This window comes from Protopterus annectens, chromosome 3.part0, assembly GCF_019279795.1.
Source record: "Protopterus annectens isolate FY-2018-M chromosome 3.part0, PAN1.0, whole genome shotgun sequence".
In the NCBI taxonomy this organism is placed as follows: domain Eukaryota; kingdom Metazoa; phylum Chordata; order Ceratodontiformes; family Protopteridae; genus Protopterus; species Protopterus annectens.
In genome coordinates, this window is record NC_056731.1 from 861945779 (window position 1) to 861972070 (window position 26292).

A 26292-nucleotide genomic window follows, 5' to 3' on the forward strand; every position below is an offset into this window, starting at 1 on the left:
GGAGAAAAGCAAATATATATTTTTCAGGAGAGCATCCCAATGTGAGGGCAAGCCCCCCACCCCCAAACTTATATATACCAACTCTTAAGATCACCATACCTCAGGCAAAAGGGAATATTCTGAGAAATGGCAATCTTGGACTTAGTATAAGTCTGTTTTTTCAGCCATTCACTCTCAGTGTTTTGGGACTCACTTTAGTGGGTCCCAACATTTCAAATGGTTACCGTGCAGGGATCTGCCAAATGACAGGTACATGGGGTGCAAACTAAATTTAAAAAAAACATCTGCATCCTTTGATTATTAACAAAAATTGTTCTCTGAGCTCTGGGAAATTTCTCTCCAGATAACTGATCTCACTGCATTGCTTTGTTACTGAAATGATGGCAAGCCTTCTGGCACTGTGCTGGAGGGCAAGACTTGCTTTCATTAAAGTGACAGGACTTCTGCTTAAAACTTTCATGAGCCATTACAGTGTAGAGATTACCTCTGGGCATGGTGGTCAGTTTTTTGACCTGCTATTGCAGAATATCTCCTTGCATTTTTTTCTCAAATATTACCTCGGTTATCTCCAAAAAGATGTACTTGATGATTTGGGTGCATCTTCAGACTCTGCACATTTGTAGTAACCTGCAGCTACAGCTCTTCTTTAGTGCAGTTACTGAAAATTTGCCATGATGCTGGATTCTGTGGATTATAATTTCCTGCTCCATAAATGTTAGGATAGCAATAAACTTCACCCACCTAGCTATTATGAGTTGATGAAAGCATGGAGCATCAAAAGCAAGCCATTAACTATAGAGTGCTGATCACAAAGTTTGTCACTAGTTGTCAGATATGGCAGTCTGGTATTACCGGTGCTGTCATTTAACTATACACACAAGTAACATATGGTTTACATTCAAAATTATACAGTCCTGTGCAGGGGTCTATATTAGAACATCGAAGTTTCAAAACTTCGAATGTTTTAATATCGACCCCTATTCAGCGAAAGCTGAAAACATCGAACATACAGAACAGCAAATTTTTTCCTAGGGAAAAAATTTGCTGTTCCAAAACACATACACACAACACAAGCACACCAAACAAACATCAATCCACACACATACACCTAAAATCATACACCTAACCCTACACTAAACTATACACACACCACTAACTATCCACTTACCTTAACCCAAACCCTAACCCTAAGGTCTGTCACTATCACACATTCACCTCACCCGCGCCCTAACCCTAACTCACCTACCTCGCCCTAACCCTCACGTCCACACAATCGCACACTTACCTGACCCACACCCTAACCCTAACTAACCTAACCCGCCCTAACCCTCATGTCCACACAATCACACACATACCTAACCCATGCCCTAACCCTAACTCACCTAACCCGCCCTAACCATCACGTCCACACAATCACACACATACCTAACCCGCACCCTAACCCTAACTAACCTAACCCGCACTCAATCGCACACTTACCTGAACCTGATCCGTAACTTTCCACCACAGTGCTGAAAATACCAAAGCAACAGAAACAGACAACCAAATTCTTTCCCTAGGAAAAAAATTGGTTTTCTGTTGCTTCGATATTTTCAGCTTTCGCTGAATATCAATATTAGAACATTTGAAGTTTTGAAACTTCGATGTTCTAATATAGACCCCTGTGCAGTTGTAAAAGGGTATTTTTCTTTATGATGACAAACAGAAGCAGCAGGCAACTGACAAACCTCATGATTACTTTAAAGCTTAGGAGTTCTTAGAGGCATACTACACAGGGCCCTCTCTCGTAAAATAGTACCTCTCTAGTTTTTTTCTTTTTTTTTGCTATTTTTTTTAGGCTTTTCTATATACCTCATTGAGTGATGTGGACTCAACTTGCCAAGTTCAGTTCCCCAAGGTCAAACTATCTGTTCACTGTTTTCCACAGGAAATCACTGCACATGGGCAGTGCTTCACCTGCTGTAGGCATTTTGCCTTTTCTTCAAGTTCGTGCAACCCTGAAGTTAGTGTATTCAAATTGTGGGGAATGGGGGGGGGGGGGCTTTCCCCCTGCAAAAACACATACTTTTATTTTTTTTTCATTGAGATGAGTTTGTGTCAGGATGACTTGGGCAGGTTGAGTCTTCATCAAGGTGGTATTAAAGCAGTCATAGTGTGGCATTTTTTTAACTATTCAGTATAGGTCGTTAATGGAGGTTAATACCTATCTACTCTTTTTATGAATGTTTATTCATAATAAGCCAACTAACATCAGAGTTGTTGTCATCTTGAGTAGGGAGAGGTTCTGTTTCTTGTTAGTCTATTACATATAAGGTAAAGTCACTTACCAAAAGAAAATATGTGGGGCTGTGATTACATGAGATTTAAATTACAATATTACATTTTGGAACCATAAAGTATGTCCTTATGCTTCTGCTTAACTGAACAGACTGTAATAAATTAGATTTTTTTACACAACACTATTTTGTTTGATACCAGTTTCTCTCTTGAAAGTATACCAATGCAGCTTAACAGACCCAGCACTAAACATGAGTATTGCATTTTAATACTACCAAGTATAACATTTTTTTATCAAAATCACTGCTTTATAATGACAGTTTCTTTGAAAATGTTAAGTCATTTAGGAAAATATTTGATTGTGCTGCTGTGTGACCCTGATAAACGTTGTCCGTCGACTCAGTTCCTTGAGTTTAGCAGCTCCTACATATGTGCACGTAGATCGAAGTCCTCCGAGGATATCACGAATTGTGTTTTCCACATCACCTTTGTAAGGCACCTCCACAGTTCTGCCCTCCGATGCCCTAAAAACAAGGGCAAAAAAGTATTCTTGGATGATTCCTTACACAACAAAGTAATGCTGTGCATGTGGCTAACATAATATCTCAGTAAACTGCAAATTAGTTCACTTTTGTATGTTTTTATAAGCAGTATTTAATGGTTCTGCTAAATGCTTGAGCATTATTTCCATCACAGGCTGACTTTGTCATGAGTTGATAATTATGTTTCAATGTTTCAAAGTACTTAATGCATGCTGATGATAAATAATTAAGACAAAACAATATGTAACAATGTATCAACATATTTATTATAGTACACTGCTAAGAGAAACCTGCAGTTAATTATTTCTCCTTCAGTAATTTAGCTAGGGACTAATCAGACTTGAGTTAATTGACACCAGGCCAGTTTATTGTTCTTTAAGTACAAGTAAGTGTCAACTATGCATCCCAGTTTTGGCAAGCAACCACATCATGGCTGTGTGAAATACTGTCCTGGAATAGTTTCTTCTGCAGCTAGATGTCGTGTACTGAGTGCCTCAAAAATGACCACAACACAGCAAACTGAAACATTTTATACAATTGAAAACATGGGTAAAGTCTGCTCAATATAGTCACACCCACAGTTGCTACGTGTAATAATCTGTGGCCAAAGTGTTTGAATATAAACACTATCAACCAACCAACATCCCCTGTTACACACACTTTTACTGACAAACTGTAAGCTGGTATCATACCTCTTCTCTGGTAAAGGGTCACTGAGAACCCAGCCATTAATGAAATGAAATACAAAGCCATGGCCTCCAGATTCTTGACATCTGTAAGGCTCTCTGCTTCAGATGATTTTATCACTAGCTGGTTCAGGAATATTGAAGACTATTTTTTGTGAGTTTGGTAGTAAAATGGACTTTGAGGGGATTAACCTAAAGTGAAAAGGGAAGCATCAGTTTGAAGAAATGGAAGCAAATGTCAAAGTAAACAAGGAGCATGAAATGTATAACTGAACAAATAATAAGCATGACTTGCATCATTGGACTTATTACATGTACATTCATGGTGGGCTTTTTGAATACTGATCTGTCACATCACATGCATGTTCAATCTATAGTCTCCCCCAGTTTAGCTTTAGATACATACTGAAATGATAAAAGTACAGATTTCAACAACAAAACGAACCCAGAAAATGCAAGCTTAATATTTATTTAGATGTATAATTCCAAAACCTGTCAATAGACAGAAATTCCTCAAAAGAAGAGGTTAATTTGCTAGCAAAAATGAGCAGATTAATTTACTAACAAAACAGTGAACACACCAGCTTTTTTCTTTCCATTCAAGGCAAATGACAAATGACATACCGATGGTAAGCCTTGATCATTCTGTTTCCATTTACCATCCATTGCCCCATAGGCCTACCATAGTTTGATGGAGCAGGATCTTGTGTTAAAGCATTTTGACACATCTGGCTGATGTCTGGGAAGGTGTGGCACTAAGGTCATTGAGGCGGTATAAGCCTCTCTCATGTCACCCAGTCAGTTTTCTCCTTACCTGTTCACATGTTTTGTTGTAAGACACATGGCACACTGACCATAAGAGATACCTATCCATATTGTTTTTGAATTCTAAAAGTCAGGTACTTTAAACTGCAAGCAGTAATTTGCTACAAAGTACTAATAGCTGCTGGTTACTGAATCTGTCCCCTTTTTATTCTAATTTTATGCAGTAGATTACTGCATCTTGTGATAACTCTCTTCATAATTCAAGATACATTTTAAACAGTATTGATTTACATGGTTTTATCTATCAAGCACAGGTCCCATCTACATAACATTTATTATTCCAAGAACAAACACTGTTCCTGTAGTCAATCAGTGTAGTTCATGTTTTCCAGCCCCTACATAATACCTCTGTTCTTCCTTCTCATGCTGAGACCGATGGCTTGTTTTTAGATTGCAGAATGTGGCACTATATTTTAGAAATAGCCTGGTTGTAAGATGCATATAGAAGTCCAATGACTTCCTGCAATCTGCTGGTTATACCTCTGAATATCAGGTGTACTATAGAGTATGCTTTTCTGACTGTTTGCAATACACTGATCACTGTTTAATTTAGTTTCATTAATTAGTCCTAGGTCTTTTATTTCATTGTTTATTTTTAGGGCAGGATTCACGAAGCCTCCATGTAAGAGTTATAACTCTTACACAGAGGCTGCAGTTAAACGGAGTGATGTCAGCATGCTCTGCATATTCATGAGAGCATGCTGAATCACACCTAAGGCTAACACGGTCCATGGAAGACAGTAAGGGGCGTGTCTGTAGGCCGAGCCCTGCAAGCGGACACGCCCCCAGAAGAGTAAAAGTGCCCAAAGTAAACACCCACGACAGAGGCCATGGAAATGTGAATAAACACAACACAACACATGCCCCCACAGACTATGAACATAAAATATATAAATGAACATGTTATATATTTTTTTAAATCGTAAAGATGTTTGCCCGTGAGTGCGCTCGTTTGCGCAGGCGTGCCCGTAGCTTAGCCACAGGTAGCAGTCAAAGGAAAAGCATATAAGAACTAAATATGCAAAGTAAGCCAAGAAGCAATAGCGTAGCGGTAGAGACGTCGGCTGAAGAGCAGGCATCCATGGTTCGAGCCCCCACAACATCAAATTTTATTTTTAGTAAAATAAGCACGAAACAAGTCCCTGACAAATATGTACACATATAAAATCATATTTTACATAAAATGTAATGAAATAGTCCATTTACTTTGAAGAAATGTGAGATAAAACAATAAAAAAATGCGAGATGTTCCAATAGCTGAGCTACAGTTTAAAAAGGTGAGTGCATCTGCCCATACGTGAGCATTGGTTTAACAGGTGCAAAATGAGTGCCCGTACATGAGCATTGGTTTAACAGGTGCAAAATGAGTGCCCGTAGGTGAGCAGTGGTTTAACATGCTGAAACTGTGCCCCTAGCTTTGCTGAGCGTAATATGCGTGCTGACAGCCAAATGAAGCGTAAACCAGCGTACCCAGTTTGCGCGGAGCTGCGCACCGCGCCAACAAGCTAACCGACGGGCAACATTGAGCAAGCTGTAACAAAACTGCGTTTACACAGACACACCGCCTAGCCTGTCTAGTCAGTCATAAAATATAAAAAGCAGTGGCCAGGTTTGAATCCAGGATACCATGCACCATAGTCAAGGTACTGAACCACTAAGCCACAACAGCTGTACTTAAAAATGCAGTAATAGCAAATATATAGGAATGAATAGAAAGTGGAGCATGACAAAGCAGGTTTTGTGAAGTTGATACAATTCCAGAATGGCCAATCACAGATAAGTGCGGGAAAAACGGCATATATAAGCCCCATAGGCCGGAATACACAGCATAAACGATTGTAGAACTGACTTGCAGCCAGAATGTCAGGAGTAGGTGAGGGTAGTTGCTTTCGAGCACAGAGGTGGGGCGTTGAGGAGTCCAGATACATGGTCTGGCTCCTAGTCCACAATCATGAGGCTCAACTCATGCAGGGCCAGGTCGAGTGGGGAGCATATAGGGCTGAGGCGTGGGACCGGTTGGCTCATGATCTCACCAGTGCCACAGGGATTCCAAGGACTGGTGAGCAAGTCCGTCACCACCATGCGGACCTGAAGAGACGCAAGCAGGACCAATTGAACCTTTGGATCCAGGAGGCCCGGCAAATGCCCAACGCCTCACTACTGAGTAAGTTACATTTAATTATGTATGTAAGAAATTAAACTAGCTGATATTATGGAGATGTGTATTCCAATATTACTTCATTTATATTACAGCTGCAGGTGTCCGTTATGCGAACCGCAGAGCCTATGGCGATAGGCTGTTGCGGTTGCGCCACCAGGCAGGTCAGTAATCCACTCCCAGTAACTGTAAAGAAATATAAAAGTATGACAGTTAGCAAAAGAGTGCAGTGTAGTCACTAAGTAATAAAATGTGCAAGTAACAGTGTAAAAGTGTTTGCAAGTATTGCTTGATTACAAAAGTGAGTTGCAGTCTGTAATCCAAACAGAAAAATGAAAATGTCTGAAATAAAGTCTGAAATAAAGATGCCCCACCTGTAATATAATAGTACACAACCTGCAGCAGGCTGAAAAGTACAGCTGCAGAAGATGAGCAAATCACATGTGTGAAATATATCCCTGTTGAAATACTGAAACATGACAGAAGTGAGACTGCTGGAAAGGATTGCAATAACTACAGGTAAAACATGTCAATAAAGCCTAGAAGTAAGTACCATCCTGAATAGTAAAATGAAAACAAGTGAGAGAGTGTGAGAAAGAGTTATGAATCCACCAATAAAGTAGTAATATCCCTGAATAAAGTATACTGCAGTCAGTACAGAATGAAATGAATGTGACAAGTAGAACCAAACTGCGAAATGTGTTCAAAGTGTTGCTGCAGCTGGAATGTGTATCCCAAAATCTGGATATGTTGCTCTCAGTCTGCAATATGCAGATAGTATGATTGTCTGAAATATCAAACATCCACAGTTGTCTATAGCTATACAAAGCAAATGTAGCAGGATGATGTAGCTGAACAAAGCCAGATATGAACGTGTATGAATAACAATAAAATGTATATTGATGTAGCAGTAACAGTCCTATCACCAAATTGAAGTAGTTATCATATAGGAAACTGTAGTTAGAACAGTAGTGTGTATATATCTGTAGCTATTAGAAATGTACAGCATATGTATCGGTATTCGAAGGTGTTAATAATATTTTCTTCACCCCACCCTATAACCACATATAATCCATTCCACGTGAAATTGGTATGTGCAATCACAATTAACACCCCTGGACATTTGTCCTGTTAGGTCATAAATATCTGCATGTATGTTGATGCATCTGCCCTGTTCATACATCCAAACCTGATGGCCTGTTGCCATCAATCAACCCTGCATGTTGTTGGACTGTGTATTGCTGTTCAAATTATGCATGTGTTATGCTCGCTGTTCAATGGTGTGAATATCTGGGTGTTTGGTTAATGGGAATACTAATGCATGCTGTTACAACTAATTGCGAATGGTATTGTAAGTTACTAACCCAAACTGTCATGACATAATGCAAAACATAGGACGACAGGGAAGGCGGGTTCCAGCGGACCCACCTCTCCCACTTCAGCTGGCGAGTGCACCTGGCACTAGTGCCCAGTCTGGACCCTCCTCTGGTGGCCCTGTGCCACCTGCGGGTGGAAGCGCTGCAGGGGATGGGGCCCGTCCCCCCTTTGCAAGCGTGGCCAGAGGAGAACCACCACTCACCCTCCGTAGCGTCCGGACTGTGGTGCGTAGGGAGATCCAGGACTCTGTTCTTGGGCCCCTACGCCAGCTTGAGGCACAGGTGGCACAACTTACGGGCATGCCTGTTGCCTGGCTTACACAGCCCCCAGCACAGCCCCGTCCTGGGCAGTGAAGGAACAGTGGCAACTGCCCATGGGTGGGGATATCAGTTCCACTGTTGCCATCTGTGGGCTCATGGGCTCTGGATATCCAAACCTCCGTCCCCGTCAATTGTGTAACCCCCCCACACGTGTCATACACCGCCCCTGTATGCGTCTTGTTTGTCTTGTCTGTTGACCTACCCAACCTACCTCCCCAGCTATACCGACTTCCTTCACCTGACATACCACTCTCACCTGAAAAAAAAAAAAATGAAATAAGGGCACTCTGTACCCACAAAAAAATTACGCCCCATACATAGCTGCCCATTCCGCACACATGTCTGCTGGACATGGAAACTATCAATTACAATTGGCTGTACAACAAGTATTATTGTTGTCCTGACACCTCTCTCAGGGGTGGAAGGTTTCAAATGTCACACCAAATTAGATACATATGCACAGCTGTTGCTGATGAAGAAATGGGCAGCTATGGGCCTTACCTACATCCCTCCTGCAAATCCCAAGCTTGTTTCCCTACTGTCTTACCCTCTTTGTGACCCCTTTTTCACCACTTTCCTGTCTCCCCATTTTCATTTCTTTCAAAGAAAATAGCGCGGGTGTGCGCACGAGTAAGCACGTTTAAGCGGTTGTAAGCGGGTGTGCACGGAGCTGAACGCCAGTGCACATGCGTTAGCTCCGCGCAAACCAGCGCTAACCCGGTTACAACTGCTTAAAAGTGCCTTAGTCACTCTGATTGACAGGTCCTGTAGTCAGTTCAAAAGCAAAATAAAATCCCACTGTCAGTCCCGAACCCAGGACCTTGGAAACACTAGTCTGTATGACTTACCACTAAGCCATGACTATTCTACAAGAACATTGTGCTAAAATAAATATATCACGTAATAGTAGGAATGAATGTAAAGGGAATATAGGATGTGTAGTACACAAAGCATGTCATGTATATTTATTTGTCAAATCTAGTGGATATCTATGATAGTAGTGTGTGAACAGAAACAGCCATGCTAGTTGGTAGCTAGTAGGTAATAATGTCACTGTAGCACCTTGCAAGCCACACACATACTCACAGCAGGATAATCACTGCCCATACCCCACAAACTGTTACAGGAATACATCCGGACCAAGTAATAAAATATGTGGAGCAAAGGGCCAAAACCAGGGACACATTACAAATAATGTTAAAACAAACTTAGACAGCGAAGCTGGCTATCTGTACTGGCACCCAGGAAGCACCCCTATCTCCTCTTGAGTAAAGGCTGTTAATCTCCTTTTCTCACCTGCATTGGCTCATTAAAGCCTAGTGCTCCTCATCGGGTTGTACCTTCCCTGCTGGCTTATCTCTCCCGGTTTACCTGAAGCTACGAAGCTGGCTATCTGTACTGGCACCCAGGAAGCACCCCTATCTCCTCTTGAGTAAAGGCTGTTAATCTCCTTTTCTCACCTGCATTGGCTCATTAAAGCCTAGTGCTCCTCATCGGGTTGTACCTTCCCTGCTGGCTTATCTCTCCCGGTTTACCTGAAGCTCTGGCTGGCTATCTGTACTGGCACCCAGGAAGCACCCCTATCTCCTCTTGAGTAAAGGCTGTTAATCTCCTTTTCTCACCTGCATTGGCTCATTAAAGCCTAGTGCTCCTCATCGGGTTGTACCTTCCCTGCTGGCTTATCTCTCCCGGTTTACCTGAAGCTACGAAGCTGGCTATCTGTACTGGCACCCAGGAAGCACCCTATCTCCTCTTGAGTAAAGGCTGTTAATCTCCTTTTCTCACCTGCATTGGCTCATTAAAGCCTAGTGCTCCTCATCGGGTTGTACCTTCCCTGCTGGCTTATCTCTCGGTTTACCTGAAGCTACGAAGCTGGCTATCTGTACTGGCACCCAGGAAGCACCCCTATCTCCTCTTGAGTAAAGGCTGTTAATCTCCTTTACTCACCTGCATTGGCTCATTAAAGCCTAGTGCTCCTCATCGGGTTGTACCTTCCCTGCTGGCTTATCTCTCCCGGTTTACCTGAAGCTACGAAGCTGGCTATCTGTACTGGCACCCAGGAAGCACCCCTATCTCCTCTTGAGTAAAGGCTGTTAATCTCCTTTTCTCACCTGCATTGGCTCATGAAAGCCTAGTGCTCCTCATCGGGTTGTACCTTCCCTGCTGGCTTATCTCTCCCGGTTTACCTGAAGCTACGAAGCTGGCTATCTGTACTGGCACCCAGGAAGCACCCCTATCTCCTCTTGAGTAAAGGCTGTTAATCTCCTTTTCTCACCTGCATTGGCTCATTAAAGCCTAGTGCTCCTCATCGGGTTGTCCCTTCCCTGCTGGCTTATCTCTCCCGGTTTCCCTGAAGCTACGAAGCTGGCTATCTGTACTGGCACCCAGGAAGCACCCCTATCTCCTCTTGAGTAAAGGCTGTTAATCTCCTTTTCTCACCTGCATTGGCTGTATGTCCATTTTTTGTTTAATTTACTTGGTGTTTATGTCCTCTTGTGGGCGGCACACACGCAGTACAAGCTAAAGCTACCCCTATCCCTTACTCACCTGCATACTATTTAGTCGCCATATCCCCTAGCATTTGTTTTTTACTACTCACCTGCCCCTGCTAGTCTTCCCATAACTGAGACATCCTGCTTGACTTGCCTCTTCTGTCTCCTCTCTATCTCTCAATTACCTCTTTCTGGCTGCTGCACTCCTTTTCTCTGTTTCTCCTACCTTTAGTTCACTTACGACTGGGTCTTACATATTAATACCTGCTTATTTTCTACTTTTTCCTCCCTGTGTCCCTCTGCAAACTGTACATATTACTTCCCTATACCTTGCACCTACTGTCTCCTTGTATTCTCACTGCTCCCTTTCTTGTTTTTTTTGTCACCTAAACTATACCTCTTTCCCACTTATACCAGCACCTGTTTTATTTACTTGTTTACTGCCTGAACCCTCTCAGGCTCCTTAAATAACTTTCCCTTTCTTGCTTCTTAAACTAAGTAGTATAGGTAACTCGTGGTGTTAACTTTCCTGCTTAGCTGATTGTTTTCTGCTCTCCTCTCTGTTTCCTGCTGGCTCTTGCCTCCCGCCCCCACTCCAAGCCCTCCACGCTTATTGGTTTCCCTCCTGACTCCCCCCCCCTTCTCAAACTCTACTTGTAGTGGTTTCCTCTCTGAGGCGCCATCTTTGAACCTCTTCTAGCTCATCGTAGGTCTCCCTGGCTTGTCCGCGTGGCGTGCTGCCTGTAAGTACTACTTGTTTTTCTCACCAATTGTGATTTTTTTATTTCTTTTTGGTTAAACTGTAAATTGACTCCTAAACTTGCAGCCGCTGATGTTTTTTCCACCTGTATCTTGTAAACGCTGCTGGTCTATGGTCGCAAGTGTGTTTTCACAGTAACTCCTCTGTATATGGTGTTTTGCTGTACTTACCACTGATTTTTGCTGCTGGATGCAGTCGCTAAGGAGGTCTTACTCTTTTGTGTTCTGTGGGCTAGAGATTTCTGTGTACTTTTACCCGTTTATGCTGCTACACCTAGTCGCTAAGATATTTAAAGCTGGATTTCTACAAGAAATGTTTTATTGTATTCTGCCAGTGTTTTTAGCCACTTTATTGGGTCGCTAAGTGATCGTTCCCCTAGAGCACTATTATTAATGCACAGTGGTACTTTATCCTTAATTTAACTACTGTTTAAGCTGCCTAGAGGTCTACATGTAAATGCTATGTATGCGCTGCTTTAGCGTAGCCTGTTTAAACTTGGACATTGTATGCAGTTGCTATTTTAAAGCTTTTGCTTTACTAAAAGCCCTTATATTTCTAAGGGTAGAAGTTTACCTCGTTGAGAGGTTTTCCTTTCTAATTAACCCAGGTGTATGTAATGCAGCTCTTATAGACTTTACAAGGGATAGTTTGTGTGGACAGCACAAGGTTTACAAAGGACTTGTGACTAACCTCTTTGAGAGGTTTCCTTTGGTACGCTGCTCTTGTAGTTAGGACCAAATATAGTGTGGACAGCACAAGGATTACTATGGGGCAGGGATTAACCTCGTCGAGAGGTTTCCTTTTTTAATAGTATAGTAACAAATAAATGCTACTCTTGTAGTTAGTGCCCAGTATAGTGTGGAAAGTGTTAACTCCTCCTCTACTGTTTGTTACTAGACCTGTATGTATTAAATACCTTTTACTTGCAAAGTGAAAGAACCTTCCACTAACAACTGTTTTAGCACCCTACTATTGCACACTATTACTGGAACTACCTCCTGCTGAATGTATCTCATATATAGTTCTATGTATAAATGTATTATACCTACTGCTGCTACCTTTGAATATTGCCTGAATAACTGATACTGGAATTGCAAATATTGTTTTTTAACCTGTTACCTGTATTTCTTACACTTTGGTACCTCTCCTTACATCCTATTCTTCTAACCACAGCTGCTCTCTCAATTATTATTATTTTTTTTGTTTTCCAGCATTAAAGCCTAGTGCTCCTCATCGGGTTGTACCTTCCCTGCTGGCTTATCTCTCCCGGTTTACCTGAAGCTACGAAGCTGGCTATCTGTACTGGCACCCAGGAAGCACCCCTATCTCCTCTTGAGTAAAGGCTGTTAATCTCCTTTTCTCACCTGCATTGGCTGTATGTCCATTTTTTGTTTAATTTACTTGGTGTCTATGTCCTCTTGTGGGCGGCACACACGCAGTACAAGCTAAAGCTACCCCCATCCCTTACTCACCTGCATACTATTTAGTCGCCATATCCCCTAGCATTTGTTTTTTACTACTCACCTGCCCCTGCTAGTCTTCCCATAACTGAGACATCCTGCTTGACTTGCCTCTTCTGTCTCCTCTCTATCTCTCAATTACCTCTTTCTGGCTGCTGCACTCCTTTTCTCTGTTTCTCCTACCTTTAGTTCACTTACGACTGGGTCTTACATATTAATACCTGCTTTTTTTCTACTTTTTCCTCCCTGTGTTCCTCTGCAAACTGTACATATTACTTCCCTATACCTTGCACCTACTGTCTCCTTGTATTCTCACTGCTCCCTTTCTTGTTTTTTTTGTCACCTAAACTATACCTCTTTCCCACTTATACCAGCACCTGTTTTATTTACTTGTTTACTGCCTGAACCCTCTCAGGCTCCTTAAATAACTTTCCCTTTCTTGCTTCTTAAACTAAGTAGTATAGGTAACTCGTGGTGTTAACTTTCCTGCTTAGCTGATTGTTTTCTGCTCTCCTCTCTAACTGTTTCTGCCCCGCTTCGCTCCCCTCCCTACCCCCTTATCCCACCCACCCCACATATCCTTAGCTTTATACCCCTTACACCACACCCCCTCTATAACTTCACCTATCACTGACTCTTGCATCATCTACAACTTCCTCTCAACTATACCTTCCTCTATCACCTCTCAACTATACCTTCCTCTATCACCTCTCCTATCACCTGACTATACTTAAAGGTATATTCTTATCCTGTCTCTTCCATCTAGCTACACATCCTTACACTATAGTCTTACCAAAGTCTTCTAGTCTATTCCTCTCTTGCTAACCTCAACATGTCTACAGACATCCACCATTATACTTCCATGATCTCTGTAAAAGACAATACTCTAAAAATACTAATTCTTCTACTCATTACTTCCCTTTCTCTCACTCTGCCCTATTCCTTAACCTCCTATGAAACTAAACTCAATTTCCACTTCAACTACTCTCCTAAACACACAACCTCAAATTACAAAAGCCTAAACTTTTCTCAATTGAACATTACATCTACCTCTTGTTACCTCTTAGCTAAATACCACAGATTGTCTCACATAAAAAGTCAGAACCTCTTGATTAGGAAACTAAAATACTTACTGAACTTCCCTAACAAATCCTACTTGCAATACAACCACTCTACCTTGGTAGATGGTGACATCCACCCCAACCCTGGTCCATCTAATTTTTCAGCTGAGGCTACACCTGTTTCTCTAAACACTTCTCTTCAATTACCAACCTCCAATACAAATACTCTACTCATAGGACACCTTAACATCCAAAGCGTCAGTAACAAAATCACCCAACTCCACTCTCTTCTTGATCACCACTCCTTTGATATTCTTTGTTTAACAGAAACCTGGTTAAAACCCTTTACTAAAGACACTGAAATCATACCACCAGGTTATAATATCTTGAGACTCGACCGCAATGGTAAAAAAGGCGGAGGAGTAGCACTATTGTTCAAAACAGAACTAAAAATAACATTAGTACCCTATGAGAACCTTGGATTTACTAAAACTGAACTTCTTATCTCAAAGCTGCAACTAAACCTCAAAAAATCTATCTATATCATCTGTATATATCTACCCCCTGGAAATAACTCTACTACCGTAGAAAATATCCTCAGTTGGGCCTCATCCACCTACCCACAAGAAACCATAATACTAGGGGACCTCAACTTAGACTGGTCCTCAATATCCACTAACAACCTAGCATCTCATATTAATCTCCACGGCTTCACTCAAACAATTAACACCACTACTAGGATTAACAAAACTACTAACAAAGAAAGTATTCTTGATTGGATTTTGGTAAACAAACCTCTAGTTAAATATCAGTCTGGAACGCTACCTGATGACATTAGTGACCACAACCTAACCTATATTATAAGACAAAAAAATACCTCTAACTACTCTCCTTTATATAGGACCCTACGTAACCTCAAATGCTTTAACCCAACCCAATTTAAAACTGAACTAAAGGCTTGTAACTGGAACCCACTAAAAACACTTCCTCTTCAAGAAGCTGTTAATTACTTTAACAACACATTCCTAACTATTCTAGATTATCATGCACCAAAACGTTCTATTAGAATTAAGGCTAAGCCAGCCCCCTGGCTAACGAAAGAGACTAGACAAAAAATGTCACTTAGAAACAAATCTTGGTTAAAATGGCGAATTAGCAAATCTCCCATAGACCAACAGACTTTCAGGCACCTGAGAAACAATACCAAAAAAGCAATCCTCTCTGACAAAAGGAACTATTATAGCAATCTTCAGCAAGTGAATCACAATAACCCTCAAACATTCTGGTCAACCCTAAATAGACTTCTTCACCCTGGACAGACTACCACCCCCCCCCTTCTGGGTCTGATAAAATTTCTCCCCTTGATACTGCCAACACTTTCAACTCATTCTTCATTAATACTATTAATTCCTTGGCCTCCCATCTCTCCAGTGACAATACTAGCATCCATGACCATGCATCCTCCAAACTACCGACCTTTAGGCTTCAACCCATCTCCACTACCTTTATACAGAGATGCATTCTCAAACTTAAACCTTGCACCCCCTCAGCTGACCAGCTTCCTTCTGAATTCCTTCAAAAAGCAGCCTCTGAAATAGCTTATCCCTTATCAATTCTCATTAATAGGACCATAAATGAAGAAACCATCCCTGATGTATGGAAAATCTCTCACATCATACCATTACATAAAGGAGGAAACTCCTTTGAACATTCTAACTACAGGCCCATAGCCCTATTGTCCCCACTCACTAAAATAATGGAAAAATGTGTCCACCATCAGTTAATGAATCACCTTATACAAAATAAAATTCTGACAAACTGTCAACATGGCTTTAGGCCCTATCATAGCACAACTACTGCTCTGCTCTCCTTTACAGATATTATTAACAATAATCGCAACAATAATATCCTGTCTTCTGCTCTCTTCATTGACCTGTCCAAAGCCTTTGACATGGTTAACCACTCTCTCCTATTAAAAATTCTCGAATCTCTTTCCTTAGGACCTGAGGCTATCCACTGGTTCAGTTCATATCTCACTAACAGGAAACAGGCTGTCCTCTGGGATAACAAACTCTCATCTCTTTTACCAATCTCACTTGGAGTCCCCCAAGGCTCTATTCTTGGACCACTTCTTTTCTCCCTCTTTATAAATGACTTGCAATTAGCCATTCCACAGGCTACTTGTATTCAATATGCTGATGACTCCACACTTATTTGCTTTGCTAAATCCATTTCTGAACTTCAAACTAACACTCAAGCTGTATTTTCTAAAGTCGAAACTTGGTTCCTAAAACGCTGTCTACTCCTAAACGCAAAAAAGACCAAACTACTACTCTTTAAACCTACTACCAGATCCCCTACATTCGACTTCTCCATTGTGTCGAATAATGGAACCATTATATCACCTGACTCTACTACCAAATTGCTAGGTGTCACGATTGATAACAATCTCTCCTTCGACTTTCATATCAATAATACCATTAAATCTGTAAACAGGAAACTTGGCTCTCTATATAGAATCAAAACTTTTTTAACCTTCCCAGCAAAAGTGAATCTTGCCCACTCACATCTTATTTCCACACTTCTCTATGCCTCACCTATCTACACTAATCTCAAGAAAAACAATCTCTCTAAACTGTCTACCACTTACTATAACATAGCTAGATTTGTTACTGGAAAACAATTTAGAACCCACCATTGTCAGAATCTGCAACAACTTAACTGGCTTGAACTGACAAACATGTTGCTTCTATCCCAACTTATGTTTGTCCAAAGAGCCTTTTACCAACCTCTTAATACACCTGCTCTTTCTAACCTCTTAAGCCCCTACTCAAACCTGAACTCACTCCGCTCTTCTAGCAAATTGCTAGTTACCTTAACCAAATCTAATAACCTTGCTGGTGATTCCCTTTTCTCAAATGCCATTGGGAAACACTGGAATAAACTTCCTCCCGAACTTACTTCAATTGCATCTACTGCTCTGTTTAAACAAAAACTAAGAGTCCACCTTAAAAACACTGGATATGTTCCTGCTCTAAGCCTGATTAAAATTTTCTTGGTTCTCTCTCCTCCTCATGGCTATTTGTCTCTCTCTTTCTGGCAATACATATCTCTTCTAATCTGTACCTTCTTTCGATTAATGTTCTCTCTTTTCCTTGGTTTCATGCTTTCTCTAATTGATTCCAAAGATGAAATTATGTTGAACATGTGGTTTATACCTTTAAAATATAATTAATCATTCTTGTCCTGAGTGAAAGACCTACCACTTTTTTAATCTCTTCGTTAATCTGTTATTATGTATTTTTTGTTATGTTGTATCCGTCCTGTCTACATGTGGAACTTTTCTCCCCGGGCCTCTACTGAAAATGGAAATATATCCAGTTAGACTAGCCCGGTTAACAAATGTAAAATAAATAAATAAAAATAAAGACAGTTCAGAGAGTAACAGGTTCTGCATTTTGTGGGATGTTTGGAAGGGTATGAAGTCTGAAACTTAAATGTTTCTCAATATATTCTGACTTGAGGCCAGAGTGATTTGCCAGAAAAAGCTGTGCATGAGATATTGACCAAAATATGAGGCAGAAATGTGGACGACCTGCAAATATTTGTACACATGAGAGGTTTGACACCACCATATTTGAATAGTTAAGAGCCTAGACATAGCAACAGTGACTGAGTTACAGGAATGCCCCACAGACTCCATGTGAAATGTACAAACAGTAGGCAGAAAGATGTTACAACACATGCAATGGTAACTATGAAGTCCTGAAAGTATGCACCACTTGCATGGCAGAAAAAGTGTAGTAATACATATGCTCATGCTATCCCACAGTCACAACTGCAGCATACCAGACAATTTAATGGGTGTACCCCACTGATATGTACTATTCCATGAGGCAGATAACAGATGCACCTGAGAGTGTCTGGGGCCTGCTCAGCAGCATACTCAAATACCCTAAAAGATGTCAAGGCCCACACCATGGCCAGACCACAATGCATGCTGTAACACCCTAGCAGATATAGCAAGCATTCCAAGATGTGAATGTACATGGAAAATAGGAAAGCCACAGCAGCACACTACAGTAAGGACACCTAGCAGGCATACAAGTAGTGACTGTAAAGGGCAAATATTGAAGCCATAGCAACAAAGTGCAAGAGCCACTGCTATATACCAGTTACACCACATGTCCCACAGGAAAGCACACACACACACACATTAACAGTAGTAGTAGTCGTAGGTGTCAGTGTACACACACAGTTAGTACAGGAAACTGGATAAATGAATGGAGAAATGTTAATCTACAACACAGCTGGAAATATGAGAGAGATACCAACCTTTACACTCACAGAACATTGTCCACAGCATACCAGCATGGTCCCTGCCCTTAAAATCTGAAAAGGCTACGCCTATCTCACATACCTTTTTATAGCACTTTTCTGAAATCACAGTGAGAACTGCAATCAGTACCCATCTGGCTGCATGCAATTAGCAAATGCTGGCTAACAATTGGTGCAGAGACCATCACATGGACATATGCAGATACCTACAAAAGCATGCTGTACTCCCAGTCCACACATGCAATACTTTCATTGCACCCTGAGGAGGAAGTGAGAGACAGAGAGAGAGAGAGAGACAGAGACAGAGACAGAGAAAAACAAAATTAAACATACACAAACAAAACTGGTCAGCAACAGCCACCTGAAAGCTGACAACTGGCAAGTGGAGCAGCAGGACACAAAACCAGACGGCAACACAAGCAGCTGTGACAAACACAGGTAATGTAAAGTAATACTATAAAGGTCTACATACTGTGAACCCTCCATATGTGTCATTGGTCTGTATCCATATGTATATGAAGATGTGCAAAGGGCAGGGGACATACAGCAACTATCAGTGAAGGCTGTACATACATTTGTATGTGAGAGCATCTATGTGCACATATCAATGTAGGTTGAATGTAGGTTGTAGTGCAATGTACAAAGTAGGTTTCACAGTTATGTATGTTTAGCAGTATGTTAGTGTGTGTATACAGTATGGTAAACAAACATGTTGATATGTATCTATCATATGGATACGTATGTATGTCAAAATATGTATGTATGTATGTATATATATATATATATATATATATATATATATATAATATGCATATATGTATACATACATAGAGATGTAGGAATACATAGACAGATGTAGATAGATAGAATATGTACAAACATATATATGTAATACACACATACAGATACAGATATATGTAGATACATATACATAGACAGACAGATCTGACTATCTACAGGTATGACTGTATATGACGACCTCAACACCCCCTGTCCCACCCCCTCTGTCACTCTCACCCCCTCTCTGTCACACCCCCCCTCTCCATATCTATAGCATTATATGTACATCCATATATATATATGTGTAGATGTATACAGATATATATATATATATATACATATAGATATATCTATATACATATATATATATATATATATATATATATATATATATATAGAGAGAGAGAGATGTATATATATTCTGAGTGAGGCACATGTGTACAGATGTATTGCAACAGGTGCCTGGTGACAAACGCATGGAGTGAACACCAGTGTCAAAACTGGAGTACCATACCCCATTTCAAATCACCTACACCAGTAACCACCAGATATGTGATTGGCTGCCCACCACTGCATGTGTCAGGGGTGAACAGGGTCATAAATGTGTACAATAGTCCCCCAAATGATATTCACAGTGGCACACTATTCCTGGAATATCTGCACATGGTATGTGTCAGCAGACATGGTGTGTCAGCTATGGACATGTATGTCAGTGTACCCCTCCACACCACATAATGGCTGCCATGGCATGTACCTCACATGACAGCTACAGATATGGAGAAGGACACAGTGACATGTACAACACTGTGACAATGCACTCAAACACATTACCAATGCACAGTGACTGACAACACCACAGAGTACACACATACTACCCACATAGAGGTTACCACTCCTGGATTTACATACTTAAGTCACACCCATGACAGATGTCCAACAACCATAGTAACACCTCACACCATCCACAACCTAAATGACTGCTGTGTGTCGTCCGTGCCACTGCAATAGAGAGCACATGTGGAGGTAAAGGTTCCTACCCACAGATAAGCCATACCCTGCAATAAACCACACAGTGTTAAGAAGCAAGACTCCCCATGAGTACATGTCACACATACCCCTGCTGAATGTTAGTCAGATAGGTAATATGCCATATGAGTCACCCTGTGTAACTGTTTGACAGCAGCAGGTACCATCACACCACATGTGTCACAATGGTCAGGGTAGCAGAACAGTATGCTGCTGTAGTCCCAGGAGCAATAGCATATTGTATAGTATTGTATTGTAATGTATTGTATTGTGTTGTATTGTACTGGTATGTTGAGGTGCCTCCTTCGTGGAGTGGAACCACTGCTGCTGTGCACCAGTGTACAGGTACATATCCTGTAGTCAGGCTAGTGTTACATAGCACTTCTATATGTGTGTTTAGTTCCTGTCGGAGTTCATGTTGCAAGCAACCGGGATTACCATCAGTTCCCATTCATGTTGTGTATTCTGCTTTCCTGAGGGCTCTCACCTGGACATCTGTGATGACAGGGAGGTTACAGTCAGCTGGGATAACTATGTCTTATTTTGGGGAGAGGGAGGGTGAAGCCTGCACTGAACCTGTCTGCCACAATGTTGTCAATATCTGTGGTTTCAGTGAATTATTTGTTGTTGTGTACTAACTATGAGCATAGTGGAGGGATTCTGACCAGGTTGCTAACATAACTGAAGAGGGCCTTGTGGTTATCTGTAGTGCCCCTCTTGATTTCCCTCTCAAAGTTGCCCATGGATGTTTGTATGAGGGAAAATAGATCCTTACTAGTGCTGCTCAGACATGCCTTCCCTTTATGGAATTATGCTCTGTCTTGCAGTAGCTTCCATCTTTTTTAATACAATCTGTCTATGGCTGGGGTCCACCAGACAGGATGCTGTCCCTTTGTGGAGAGTGTCTTGGCCATATATGGGACTGCATGATCCATGCATTCTCGGAGATGTCAGTAGAAAACATTTGTGAAGGGGTCAGCATTGTGGGTTGTGTCTTCCACTGGCCCAGTGTGCTGAAAGCATACCATGTCACTGTTACAAAGTGTAAAGTTTGCATTTGCAATGTTATTCACTATAGTCGTTTGTGCTGGTGGTGGAGGTGGGATATGTATATCCAGGGCAATTAGTTTGTGGTCAGCTCACAGTAGTTGATGATGTAGCCCATACAGTACCTAGATACAAACCCCCAGAGTGAGGAGGTGCTCTGGACCTGAATCAGTGTTCTGACTGCTGGGGTTTGGTAGTATGTCGTATGGAGTGTGCCAGGTACTGTTGCACAGTTGCTGGCTGAGCACTGATACCTGGCCATTTACATGTGTATCCACCAATAGATGGACAGATGCTATATATGTGACATATGTCGTATCATAACAGTCGAGTATCATGTGTAGCATGTGTGCCAAATTCTGCTGACATATATTGCTGATATCAAGTTATTTCCTTTTTCAGAAACATGGCTCACCCGCGAAATCCAGCTCACTCCACAGCTGAGGATGAGGAGATACACCAGAGCCTGGTACGGGATTATGCAATACTCTTTTCCCGCACCAGCCAGAATCAGCAGGAGAGGACTGCACTGTGGCAAGACCTGGTCCGTCAGGTAAATGACATAGACACGCATAATAGGACATATGAGCAGGTACGACATCACTGCAGTGATTTAATCAGAAATGTCTGTCAGCGTGCGTCGGATATCCACAGGCAACAGGTCACCACAGGTGGTGGGGTGGCTACACATCCCCCACTCACCAGACTGGAGGGACTACTCATGAGTGTAGTGGCTCCAGTACGCCAACAACAACAACAGCAGCAGACATGCATTATGATGGAGGCTGGAGCCACGCAGCAGCAAGACTATGAGCGTGCAGGTAATATGCCATATGTATAGTTGACTGTTGTGTACACTGGTAGTTAATGCATGTGTGAGGTGTGTCCTTGGTTTGTAGCTGTCATCATAGTATTTAATGTGCAAGTGTGATATCCTCAATATCAGCAGCTGACCTGTGAAAGGCGACTGTTTTACTACTGACCTGTATCATACTCAGTAATAATGGCACAGTCGTGCCCACTGACATTAGTTTTCCTCACTTCTGCAAGTCCCTCCAGTGTAACAGCAATGCAGCCTATCCATGCTGGTGAGTGTGTATTAACAATACCTTTAATAGTCTTGATAGTAATAGTAATATTAGGCTCACTTAGTAGTGCTCTGTGTATGCATGCAGGTGTGTCTGTGTCTGTGTGATGATATCTCGCATACTGAGTAGTGTACAACTGTGTGCAACTGTGTGCGTGTGTATGTGTGTACGTGTGCACGTGTGCATGTGTGCACCTGTGCATGTGTGCATGTGTGCACATGTGCATGTCTGGACCTGTGCATGTGTGGATGTGTGCATCACTGGTAATATTGTGTAGACATTGTAAACTGTGTTTCCTGTTTCCCTCCCACAGGTTCTGGTGCTGCTCTGGTGTCATGCAGCAGGGAATCTGAAGCAGGTGCCATGGGTACTGATAATGATGACATCTGTGTAATGGCACAGGAAGGTATGCCAGGGTCCATCATTGGTCAGCCGATTGACAGTACACAGCTGTCAACCCCATCAATGCGCACAGTTATCCTGCCAATACACCTTTTGTCACCAATGTCCCTAGATGATGGACAGCATGCAGTGGGCATTGACCAGGGTAATGTGATATCTGTGACACATGCCTCCCCACACAACAGCCATGGGCATGGCCCTGAGATGGTACCACACAGACAGATGTCCAGGGATTCTCATGGGAACATCCGTGGGCGTACTGCCCCTGTCAGACGTGCCCACAGAGGTCTTACAACCTCAGCTATGTTTCGGGCTGTCATGCAGGCACAGTCACGTACGGAACGGTACACCAGACAGGGTCTGAGGGAGCTGACAGCATGTCGCACAGCCATGACTGACAGTATGCGTGACATTGCGGCTGCCATCCGTAATTTCACCGATGTCATAGACAGACGTTGTGGGGACATATTAGACCGGTTCCACAACTACATGTCCATGAGCCAGGGCGATGGTGGACGGTTGAGGCATCGACGTGGGCGTATGCCAGCAACAGCAGCAGCTGGCAGTCATCGCGGATGACAACTGGGCTGCAGCCGCCCCCATAGTGCCAGCAGCAGCCCCAGCAATGCTGGGTCTGTGCTGTCATAAGACCGCCTCAGGAGACCACGTGCACGTGGCTCTGGCCAGGCCCAACAGGGATCTGTGTCCAGTCAACGAACACCTGCTTCTGATGACAGTACCCAGTCTGGGTTTATACCGGATACGGTCCGTAGCACCCCTGCAAGGCACAGGTACCGTGTCCGTGGCCAGAGACACTGATCTGTATGACCTGGCAGGTACAGTCTGTGGCTGTCCACAAACACCAGTATATGGCAGCCATGAGGTGGAACTGTGTGCATCCATACACACATGCGAATTGACAACACCTAGGGCTACCGCATACACGCACACACTGCATCAACATTGCCCCACCTTGTACTGCTGTCCCTCACCAACACACATACACACACACATACATGTCAATTGGTGGTATCTGTGGCTGACTCAGGCATACCAAGTTCACACCCTGTGCATATGATGAAACTGTGCCACCTCCTGCAATCTGTAACATCAGTGCAGGTACAGGTTAACATGTTGCTGATGCACAGGGTGACTACATAGATGTGTAGTAATAGTATCATGTTGTTAACAGTACTGTGTGCTGAAATAATTGTGGGTATATTACAGCATGTCTGATGCAGTAAGGGTATGATTGTCATGTACTGTTGTCTACACCCATGGTAAGTACCATAGTGTATCATCTGCACATGTTGGCATACTGGTGGTAAGGATGTCAACAGAAGGCTACATACATAGGTAGCACAGGGGATAAGGTAATGAAAGTATTAATACGCAATGATGGACATGTAAACTGCAAGTGGCATGTTGCCCACACTGGACTCTGCAATGCGGATGTTTGAGGATGTTGATATGTGTGTAGTACTACACGACTGGTACAGGACACACAGGAGCACCCTAGCACTGCAAGCTCACATCTCATACCATGCTAGACAGCCCCAACACACAAAACTAACTGTCACAGGAGGGAGAGTCCCCATACATGTCAGGGATACTGTGGTGGCAGGCCAGGTAGCATACATCCTACTAAGTATGGAACCACTGAGTGAAGGCTCAGTACTGCAGGTATGAGCACATGGGTTTCCATCCAGTTATTGTACATCCTGACGGTACATGGTTTGTACACTTGTGTGTGCTGAGACTGGACCCTAGCCATCTGACCTGTGTATTTCCATGTACATGTGCATAGTGTCTGCATATTTGCAGTGTTACCTACTGGAAGTGGTACAGCTTGTTTGTTGTACAATGGACTACATGCAGCCCTGCTTACTGTAGCTTTGTTTGCATGCATGTTTGCTTGCAATTACCCTGGAATACTGATCCCACCTGCATTGCATAGTTACAGAGCTTCTGTGGACTCCTAGTGACATCTGCATAGCTTACTATATGTATGTCCATGTCTCACTTGACAGAACGTCACTGTTTGTCCTGTTCACATGTACATTGCCTGGGACACATTACATATGACTTACCTGGCATTTGTCCACGTGAGCAGTCATATATGCCACTGCTAACTAATCACAGGCACTACACCCTCACATACTCATCTTCTGTTGAACCACCTGCTTCGCTAGGGACGGCTTGCACCTGTCACCCCTGGGCTTTTGGATATTGGCAAAGGCTCTTGCTACCCCCATAGTGCCTTTGTTAGGCAAGGCTCAAATGACACACCCATCTTCATAGGTATCACAAGGGATAAGAAACTAAGAGCAATGCTACCCAACGCCAGAAGTCTAAACCTCAAGATGCATGCACTTGAAACTCTCCTTAGCATGGAGAACATCAATATCTGTGCAGTAACAGATACCTGGTTCAGGGCTACTGAGAGCACCCCAGCACTACCAGGTTATACCTCATACCATGCTTTTCAGCCCCAAAACTTGGACCGAACCACAAAAGGAGGGGGAGTATTGATATTCATCAAAGATACCCACACCTCCAGGTTGGTGGCAAAGCACCAAGCATCAGAGACTATCCATGTGCAACTAACAATGGGTAAAACTGCCTTCCAGGTTATAGCCTGCTACAGACCACCCTCCCAAACCCAAGAAACGCACTCAGCCTTCCTGAGAACAGTGGAAAATATGAAGGTCTCTCCAAACACCATTATATTGGGCGACTTCAACTACCCAAACATAGACTGGGAGCATGACTCTAGCTCTAACACCCTAGCCCAAAGATTCCTAGAATATATGAACTCAAATGCTATGGAACAACTTGTTACCACTCCCACAAGAAGGGAAAACATACTGGACCTGATCATCACCAACATGGGGACTCTATGCTCCAGACCAGAAGTGTATCCCTCACTGGTAAGATCAGACCATGAACTAATCTCACTGGATATTCACATCCCGACCCCACCCCATGCCCAGAAAACCACAGTGAACAACTTCTCTAAAGCAAATTCACACTCCTCAAAGCTGAGGTGGAAACCTTCAAAGCCCCTGGGCCTGTGGAAAATACGGACCACACCGCAGATTCCTCTATAAACGCATTCTGTGGACACCTTCAGGAATGCATGGATCATGCGATCCCGAATAAAACCAAGACCCAATCCTCCAAAGGCAGACGTCCTGTCTGGTGGACCCCAGCCATAAACAAACTATACAATAGAAGGAGGAAGCTACTAAATGATACAGCAAAATCCCAAAAAGGGAAGGCATCACTGATCAGTATTAGCAAAAAACTACGGGCACTCATAAGATTGTCTAAGGCCAGCTTCGAGAGAAAATTGCACAGGACACTAAGCATCATCACAAGGCTTTATTTAGTTATGTTAGGAACCTGGGTGGTAATTCCCAGATATGCTCAGAGGTAGTCCAAAATGTCAATAGAAACACCAAACCCACAGACATTGCCAACATCCTAGCTGACAGGTTCAGCGCAAACTTCTCCCCCCCCTCCACACCGAAAGGGCAAATATTTATCCCAGCAGAGTGCTGCCCCCCTGACATCTCAGATGCTCAGGTAAGAGCCGCCCTCTACAAAGCAATACACACTGCATCAATGGGACCAGACAGTGTCCCGGCTGT

At 42.6% G+C, this 26292-nt stretch overlaps 1 protein-coding gene across 2 annotated transcripts in view; it reads right to left on the bottom strand.

Annotated features, from left to right (window-relative positions):
* Positions 1-1688: 1688 nt before the first annotated feature.
* Positions 1689-26292, bottom strand: part of GMPR (guanosine monophosphate reductase) — a 1135646-nt gene continuing 1111042 nt past the window's right edge. For both annotated transcript variants that reach the window (XM_044065201.1, XM_044065200.1), the window contains exon 9: positions 1689-2801. In XM_044065201.1, the coding sequence (XP_043921136.1) occupies positions 2621-2801 (181 nt within the window). In that variant the 3' untranslated portion in view covers positions 1689-2620. The remainder of the gene's footprint in view (positions 2802-26292) is intronic.